General features: G+C 33.6%; 1 protein-coding gene across 1 annotated transcript; it reads right to left on the bottom strand.

The window, feature by feature from the left end:
- Positions 1-1,939: 1,939 nt before the first annotated feature.
- Positions 1,940-6,031, bottom strand: LOC133194739 (golgin subfamily A member 6-like protein 22). The gene is made up of 3 exons (XM_061330646.1): positions 5,447-6,031; positions 3,244-3,311; positions 1,940-3,134 (listed from the first exon to the last, which is right to left on the bottom strand). The coding sequence occupies exons 1-3, from the start codon at positions 5,736-5,738 to the stop codon at positions 2,277-2,279; spliced, it is 1,218 nt and encodes a 405-aa protein (XP_061186630.1). The 5' UTR covers positions 5,739-6,031; the 3' UTR covers positions 1,940-2,276.
- Positions 6,032-10,163: the final 4,132 nt, after the last annotated feature.

Here is a 10,163-nt window from a genome sequence, read left to right as displayed (position 1 = left end):
TATTAGTCGATATATAGAAACATGTCCATTGCTAACTTTTAAACTTCTTTTCTGCTCTTTATAAAAAAAATCTTTATAGTTTAGTAATTTGACACCAAGTAAATTTAAAATGGTCGCCAATTTAGCGATTTATAAATATTTTAGGCGCCAATCGTAATTTTTAGGCGCCATGGCGACTAAATTAGAGCCCTGTGACAATAGACGAAAATGGCCAAATATTAACTAAACTGTAAGACAAATGGGATGACTTCATCGTCTTCATTTATTTATGTAGTAATATTCCCACATCACCTGCGTATATGGTGTTTATGTCTCCCAACTGATTCGATACGTAAGCGCATCCTATTACGATCAATTTTTAAACCGAGACAAGCTACTCACAAATTAGTTGATGTTACAAGGATTTCAATAAATGTCAGCTCTTCGCAAATTCTACCAAGTTGTAAATTTTGAATTAAATGCAAAGTTTACAACATAATAAGTCATCACGTTTTACATTTTGCAAAATTACCTCCACATAGTAAATTCAAAATTTACATGATATTTCTACGATCGTTAAATTGACCTTGTTTGTAAATACATGTACAACCTATCGATGGGTCGTATTTTGTCTGACATCATACCATTTGGTCAAATTTGATTACAGAGTACTCTGTCTATCTGGTCAATACCTAGGGCTCACAATACCTCGGGGTCGACAGAGGATACTTACTCCTAGGCATCTGACCTTACCTGGTGTTTTTAGAGGTCCGTGCTTTTACTCTGTTCACGATTCGTTTTGTTTACATTATTTATAAGATTGGTCACTGATTGTTATCTTAACCTTTTTCATTATTATACGAAAATATATATGTATAGAACTTATTTATAAAATATCAATTCAAGGAAATTTAAGTTATATACCACATTGTTTTGCTTAAAAAAAAAGAATTTACCAGATTCTTTTATACCGGTATACATGTCTATTATTATTGCTTCCGAAAGAAAATATTCATTTTCACTTTAGAATTAAGTGCAAAGTCTTTGTGAAAGCTTTAAAAGGCAAGAACACATGAGTCATAAACACTACTGCATTATTGATTATACTGCATATCCTTACAGTTTGAAAGTAGAATTGGAATACATATATACCATTAGTTTTAAAGAGCTTTTTAAATCCATTTAACGACGACGGACCTAATTCATTTCTGCAATAGATTTTTTATTCAAATTTTAATATGAGGTAAAGTGACTTTTGGTGAGTTAAAATCAATAAAAAAAAATCATATGGTCATCGGTGTAGATTTTTAATAGGGAGTGTTTCAAAAGTTGGCGATAGAAATCGATACCAGTAATTACTATATAGGAAGTAATGGGAAATTGCCAGTGTAGGGTATAAGAGTGATCATTGAAAAAAAAATCTGCAATAGAATTTTTATTCATATTAAAGGACAATGTTAACAAGACAATTTACCAGCAAATTATGCCAGAAAATAAATGGATCATCTGCTTAGATTTTTCAGGCGGACATGTCAAACTCAGGTGTGATGCACATTTTGGGGGAAATTTTCAATGAAAATATCTTGGCCAAATAAATCATTTATTTATAAAATTAACAAATGAATATAAATCGAATTATTTACAATATTTTTAAATTGAAAGGAAACGTTTGAATAACTTTAAGAGAATTAAAAATGTATATTTTTTATCTTTTGCAATACATAATTAAGTCAATTTGATTCAAGGCATATGCGCGGTTTTCTGCGCAGTGGCGCGAAATTTCGAATTAGGTCCGTCGTCCTTAACAAAATGTTTTAATAAACAAAAGATTGACTAAATCTATGAAACCCAAATAATAAAGCTGGAATGCTGAAGCAAAAAATACATAATGCATTCTGAATCTGATTTAATGTCATGAAATATTTTTAAAACAAGCTTAAATTTCTCTCTCCATAAAATATTACACTTATATTCTACAAATATATTCTTAACTAAAATAGAAATCGTGATTTTTTTAAATTCGTTAATTTTAATTCTGCTTAAATAAATGTAATGAATATTGCATTTTGAAGTTATGTAGATAAATTAACATTGACATCAGAAAAGGTAAATGTATCATTCTTCACTTTTTCTTACTAGAATCAATATTTGGTGAAACGTGTATCTGTACTATCAAGATTCTGAAGCGTCTATTTAGAGTAAGGACAGAAATATATACTGTACAAATTTAACCTGTAAGCTATTGTCAGATATTCGATTTTACTTTTTTCAGTTTCAATAACATCCATAGTGTAGTGTCACTTCTTTTCGGGTTTATTCGGTGTTTTCAGTCCACTTCCCCCTATATATAAACTACGAGATGAAATTCTTGGCCTGTCTTTTGCATTCATTGAATTCACCACCTCAAATATTTCGTTCAGTTTCTCCGATTGCTTTTCTAAAGCGCTCTTGTAAGTGACATCTTCGAGCTCGGATTTTTCCCTCTGGAATTTGACGACATCACTGATGCGGCTGTAGGCCATTTCCACCTCTTTCTTCAGGGACAGGCGTTCCTTGTCTTTCTCGTCCAGTTCCTGTATCAGAGTTTTATTTTCTATAGCGAGATGTTCTAAATCTATCTGATTCTGACAGTCCTTTTCTTTGAGACGGCTATTCTCGCCCTCCAAACTGGTTACTCTCTCTTGTAGATTTTGAATTTGTGATTTTAAGTCTTCATTGGTTATTTTCAGCTGTGCCTTTTCTGCATTTGATTGTGATAGTCTCTGCCATCTTTCATTCTCTTTTTCGCGCATTTCCTTCTGCATTTCTTTCAGTTTTTCATATTTTTCGGACAGTCTGTTATATTCTTCATTCGACCTTCTCAATTTCTCAACACTTGTTTGTAAGTTTCTAATAGCAGATTCGTTCATCTTCAACATAGTAGTCTTTTCATCTTCCCATTCTTTTTTGAACGCAGCCAGTTTTTCATCCATTCTCTTTTCCATCTCTTGTTTGTCTTCTGCTCGCATTTTCTGTATAGAATTGGAGATGTTGGAATTTATTTTCCCACCGAAGTCTGAGAGTAGACGTGACATCACTTGTTCTAATGCAGCTGCTCCGCCATAATTGAACCCCGCCGGTCCTGACGCACCTGAATGGTCGTAAGACCTTCGACTCTGAAAGCCATCAGCAATTACATTTATTGAACTATGAGCCATCAAAAATCATATAAAGTACATATATATGTATTTTTGATATAATAATCAAAAATGGAATACTACAAACCATGGCCGAGGTGACCCGAGATCGGGAGCGGTCCCTGTTGTAGGAAGAATTGCGGACTGGGGAAGTCCCTACAAATGCAAAACTATTTAGTAAACTCATATTTTCTTTGTGCAAAAAGTGCTTTAAAATATAACTCAGGATCTCAAAGGCATTTTGTTTTGTGGAATGTTATTCATCAAGTCTCTTTAGTGTTATTGAAACAGTTATAATTTATCTTCAGACTTCAATTTAACATAAACATGATAAGGAACTCATCTGTATAATTATTATTATTATTATTATTATTATTATTATTATTTTACAACAAATCGACATTTTAACTGAAAATTTAAACTAAACTGTATAACAAACGGAATGACTTTAGTTTTTCCATTGTCAGCTTCCCGTGTTTATGCAGTAATACTGTATACAGGAATTTTTTTTATTTTCGCCCCTTACGCCCTACACACAGGTAGGCAAAGAGCCATAGCGCATTTGATAGGCATTTTCGCCTACTCTACTAGTGATTTCTTAAAAACATTTTTTAACCAAAATTTTGTCATACAGTCTTAGTTTATACATGCGTAAAACCAAATCACACAATAATGATATTTAAAAGTTAATAGTTCCCTCATATGATAACTTTGAAAATTATCCAGGTTGTATAGAATATATAGTAAATATTGAGGTATCCACCTAACGATGACAAACTGTTGCCAAAGACCACCCTTAACCAGAAAAATAACTTTTGAATAATTTTATTTGGATATGTCTGCACTTCATTCCCTTTAGATAATTTTGGTTAAAGGTGGTCTTCATATTGAAAATGATGAAAATATATATTAAATTTTTCTTCTCATATAATCGTAAGATTTAGCAATCTGTCTTAAATTTATCAACTTGAAATCATTGACTTCGTTGGCGCAGCGGTATGATTGCTGGAATGTAAATATGATGATTGCGAGTTCGAGCCCCACATTTTTCTATTTATGTTTTTTTTTTTAAATTTTTTTTCTTTGTGTATCTTTTCTACGTTTTTCTTTATTATGTTTTATAATATACACAATTTCAGAAAGTTATACTATACACATTACACTTTGAAAGTATCTCGGGAAAAGCTAGACAGTCCTTTTAAAACTATTTTATAAAAGTTTGCAAATTCATAGCAACTTGTTTTATTTTTATTGATTTTCTGCGTAAATCTTTTGTCTCAGAATTAGAGTGTTGAACAAGTAAAATGATTGTCATTTGACATACTTGCAACTATGAAAATATAACACTCGTCCTCAAATCATATTACATAGTTTGCTCATGAGGTACAGTATATCTATAAATAGAAACAGGTGATTTCCTTTTAAATTCTTGAGTTTGTTAAAGAGAGTTGTAATTTAAAACGTGCCAAAAATGTTTGCAAATGTGAAAGAGTGAAAATAACCCTGTATACAGTAATCCAACATCACCTGCATATCGTGTTTATGTCTCCCAACTGATTCGATGTGCAAGAGCATGCTCTGAGTACGAACAATTTTTTAACCGAGGCAAGCTACTGACAAATAAGTTGATGTTTCTATAAACCGTTTAAAGTCAAGTTTTTCGAATCCTACGGTCGTTATAATGACCTTGTATGCAATTACAACCTAGCGTTGTGTCATGTTTTGTCTGAAGTTTGATACTATATTTGTAAGGTCATTGTTTGTTTTTTTTTACTAAATTTGACTACGGGGAACTCCATATACCTGATAAATACTTAGGACTCACGGCATGCGTGACCGGTCACCAGAGGAGCTTACTCCTAGGCACCATATCCCATCACTGGTGTATCCAGGGGTCCGTGTTTTGCCCTGTTCACGATTCGTTCTTTACTGGATTTATGAGATTGATCACTGTTCGTTACCTTTACATTTTACATTAGCCTCACCATAAATACCCTTCAATATCAATCTTTACAATTAATAAAAAGTGTTTAGGTTACTAGTATTTTACCTTTAATAAGAGTGGTTTCTACTTTTATTTTCTTTTTAAAATTAGTCAATTATTTGTATGAAATATATTAAATAACTTTACAAAAAAGCTACAGCACGTGTAAGAAGCACACATAGATTTGAAAGAATTGATTTGCTGAATCCTACAAACTGCTCTATCACTGTATTTCTGAGAAGTATGGCTACATGTTACAAACAGACACTCCTACATGTATTTGTAAACTATTTCGCTGTTGACTCACCACTGATGACGGTGTTTTGTAGTCTCTCCGCCATGTAATGATGTCTCTCTTCAGTCAAGGCTTCAAGAAACACAAAATACGTGTTAGGTTCCGGAGAAGAAAGCAGCAGCTGGATAAATTCATTGAACTTCTTCTGTGGAGTTGCAGGGCTCACATGTTCTATCCGCTCACGGTGTTCCAGGGTAAACACATCTTTTTCTATCAATCTGTCAATGATGGGGTCTAGATCCACAAGCCGTTCCTTCAGATTTGTGATGTTTTGGGTAATTCGCTTTCTCTGTTCTCGGTTCATCGTTTGACAATAGCTGCCACTTCATAACAAGGCAAAAAATAAAAGAACTTAAAAAGGAAAATTCAAATGAATCACCGAATATTTTCACAAGATCCCCCAGGTCTCCTCTTCAGTTCTTTCTCCTTTATAAAAATCCAGAAATAAATTGCGAGATTTGACAGCTTTGTATCAGGAAAAGGCAGAAGGTGCACGGTAAAATGATCATTCGATACTTATTCGAATATTCGAAAGTGGTCTGCAAATAAGAAAATCAAACAAAACAGAAGCTAAAATCGATATACATATACGGCTGATTTACAGGTTAGCAAACAGTTTGTGGATCCATACAAGAGGGCACTGTCAGAACAGTTGATAAATTACGTTGAACTTTCATGTACACAAAGTGTTTTTAAAAATGTCAATATTGATGTGTTTAGCAGGATTAAAGCGTAACAATACACAACAAAAACACGTCCAACGATTGATTGATATTCCAATAATTTATCATAAAAAAACCATTTTACTTTCGTCCGATCCACAGGAGTTACATAATAATGACATTATACGCCAAAAATAAAAAGGCATTTAAGAAACTTCTGAGTTCTTCCTTTTAATATTTTAATTAATTTCTTAATCATTAAGTAATAATCTTTTCATATCTACTCCCAGTAATTTATTGGATTAGAAAATAAGTAGGGATTTTACTACTGGGATATATATCATATTCAAGTTTGTCAATGATAATTTATGAACATAATTACACATTGATAGATATAGATGTAACATGTGAAATAAGAATATTAGTTCCCTGTGGCTTTATCATTTAAGACGACGTCCAGAACACGTTTTGTGAATAAAATTATGTATAAGATAAACGTCCAGAATAAGAGCTAGCTGGGAGGACTATCCCCCCCCCCAAAGCGCGATCAAAACATGGCTGATGAAATAATGCATTGAACAAAGTATTCGATGACGTACCATGGATGTTTTGCATGTTCATCTCTTGTCATCGCCGTCGCCTGCGTGGCACAGTGGTTAGAGCGTCTGCTCTAGAGTCGCGGAGTAAGGATTTGATCCTTACGTCGCGGGTTCGAATCCCACTGTGGGAAGTGGAGACCAGTCCTTCGGAGTAGACCGTATAAACCGAGGTCCCGTGCCGCAGTAGGTGCTGGCACGAAAAAGATCCCCGATCACTGCTCAATGGCCGTAAGTGCCGAGTATAGGACAACATTTGCAGCTCTCCACCGGCAAGTGGTGGCGTCTCCATATGAGTGAAAAATTCTCGAGAGGGACGTTAAACAACATACAAACAAACAAAATCTTGTCATCGCCTGTTTATATAGACCTTAAACATCTTTTTCAATGATAATGTGAAGTTTTTCCCACTTATTTTCTAAAAATCTCGAAGAGTATGGAAAAATTAACAGTAAAAACAAAATAAAACGTTTTTAAAACATAGTCAATAGAAAATATATGTCTACATGTATTTTTAAGGAAAAGCTTTATATATTTGAATTTGTGATTATCTTATCAAACGTATGAAATGTTTTAAAAAATGCGCAAACTCTACTCGCACTGAAGAGATAATCATATCATATACTTGATAAACACCTGAAGGTTTTCATGATCATCCATAACTCCTGGCTAGCTGAATAGAAATTTAGAAGTATGAATATCTGACCATGAAAGGTGAGACATTTACATTCATTTAACATCAGAGGCAATTCAAAATGAGTCCAGGCAGTTAGATTCGGGGGGGGGGGGGGGGGGCTGGGGGGCTTTTTTTCCCAAACATTACTTTTTACTATTGAAAATGTTCAATGAAAGGCTGGTTGCCCCCCACCCCACCCCCACTTTTTGTTGCAGTATTGTATCAGGGTATTGTGCTATTATTGTACTACTATATGAATAAAATTTGATTATGAAGTAAGTGAGAACCTACCCCCCCCCCCTTTTCCCACGAAGTAGGATTTTTCTAATTTGGAGAATATTCCTTTTATTCTTTTTGCTAGTCAAAAAATTTTTTCAGTGTAAGTTGATTTTTTTTTCTCTCTCTGCCCCCCCCCCCCTCTCCGAACTTTCAAAAACGATACTAATTGCCTGGAGTCTTGCTGGTATGTTCACTAACTTTCCTCAAATATATCCTAAGATTGTTCCTAAGATATTACTTAAGAAGAAAGTTAGGAACATCCTAAGATCAGATGTAGCTGGACGATATTTTAGAAACATCTAAACTATTTACAACAGGATACGAGCACTAGAGAGTGTAGCTTTGGTAAGCAGAGTTGAGTCTTGTTCGTTCGCTACTGCTTTCTTTGGAGCCGTGTCACACCAGCGTTATATTTCCACTTTGGGCTACAAGTACTCAGCAATACCTGATATAAGCTTTTCTTTTCCTTTTTTGGTTCAATTTTAAATCTACTGTAAAAATTCTTTTATATTGTGCTGATTAAATTTATCCTTTTCAGAGTTCTGTACCACTTCCCAGTAGTGAGGGAGACAGTAGAACGATCTGGCTAAGGTTGAGGTGCGGAAGTTAGATTTTCGGTATCAATGATATTCAATGATTTGGAGATTAATTTGCAAAAATGCTGGTAACGATATAAAACATTTTCAGTGTGATAAGTTAATCTTTCGGTAATTTTAAATATCGATTTTAGGTAATACAAAACTAAGATTTATTAGCATTATCTCCCTTTGAATACTCAATGAGATACGAATGTTGTGCCATTAAAGTGCATTCTTAAATGGTTGGCCCTAACTCCATATTTTTGTTCACTGAAAAATCTAACATTTTTACTTTCAAGATAAACGTTCAAAAAGTGAAAGGTACATCGTGCCTTCTACTTAAGATGCATTATCTGTCCAAATTTGATGATTTTAGGCCAAATAATTTTCCAGTTATATTTCTGGATGCAGTTGGGGGGGGGGGGTTATTGCACAAATTAATGTAGAAAATAGAAATTCCTTGATACGCAAAAAAAGGAAGAGGATCAACTGAAGTTCCCTCCCCCTTCCCCCGTTCATACAGACGTGAGATACATAAATCACTTGTATATAGAACTGGACATTCAACTTTGCCCAGAATGCTTCATGTCGGTAATAAAAGAAAATATTTTACAATAATGATTTCAAAATTTAATCGGTCATGCAATACAGCCTGCTAGATTATCCCACAGTCTAGCTATAGTCACAGTAAAATGTGTAATTTCCTCTTCTTTCTTTTTATTTTCTTTTGGCAAAAAAAAAAAAAAAATTACAAACTTTATTTCATATGTAGTTCATTATGACGAGGAAGAGTGATATTTTCATAAGAAAGATTAAATCCAAATCATGATTATACTTTAAATCTGATGTATATGTTTTCTACATTGAGTTACCTGTTTAAAGCTTTAACATTACATGTATTTTGTTTTTGCAGTAAATATAGATCGAATACAACATTAGGCTATATATTACCCTATCCACAAATAAAGGGCCAAAATATGATTATAAACTGAAAACAAGTTAATTGTTAAAACTAAAGGGAAGCATATACATACTTTTATTTTTTATCGGTCTTAGTATTAAACTCTACACTTGGAATAAGAAATTTCTTTAAATATTGTAATGGCTTATTCCCCGAACGGCTACTCGCCAAAATCTAATTATCACACCCAATTAAGGGGCCCTCTAAGGGGTAAAGGTAGACTTATCTGTATGAATAAATTACCTGAATTTCAATGCATATAAACAGAACAATCTATCAAGTCATTTTTAGTTCAATATATCCTGTAAAATGTTTTTTTTTAATGTTTTAAATTTATTTCTCTATTTTATTTCTCTATTTATTTTTAAAATAGAGAATTCACATCTATTGATTTTAAATACTCCCCCCCCCCCCCCCATTGTTTTATTGCCTATACACATCGGCAGATTTCACACATATAATCGTCCTAATTTACACAAAGCAAATGCTGGGGAAAAACAAACACAAGCCCAATAAATTACACATTTCTTTCTTAAAAAATCATTGCCCTAAACGTCATTGCTAAAAGCACACTCAACAAGGAGTAGCAATTCCTGCCCTAAGAGATATATTGTACAAAAAAATAAACACAACAGCTAGGGTTAATCCATCTTTCTTCATATGATGTAAACAAACTCTCTTTAATTTTATGTGTTTAAGTCAAGATTAAACCATTTTGCACCACCCGGACCTTTAAACTTAGGCGGACCTTTTCTTATACGGACCGGACCTTTTCTTATAAAAGGCGGACCTTATATGTTATCGTATTAGGTCCCTTCGGACCTTTAAACGAGGCGGACCGAATATTATGCGACACCGGGCAGGGTTTTGCCATGTTTAGTTATATAATCGACATTATTAAAAGTCACGTGACTTTGATGATTCTAGGACAAATAGTACATATATTAAGCGTACGTGATTGCCATACCATAATGTGT

Source organism: Saccostrea echinata, unplaced genomic scaffold (assembly GCF_033153115.1).
Source record: "Saccostrea echinata isolate AGI-Se365-2 ecotype Australia unplaced genomic scaffold, CSIRO_AGI_Sech_v1 ptg000029l, whole genome shotgun sequence".
Taxonomy (NCBI): domain Eukaryota; kingdom Metazoa; phylum Mollusca; class Bivalvia; order Ostreida; family Ostreidae; genus Saccostrea; species Saccostrea echinata.
The sequence above is the reverse complement of the archived record's forward strand: the minus strand, read 5'-3'. Positions and strand labels throughout refer to the sequence as shown.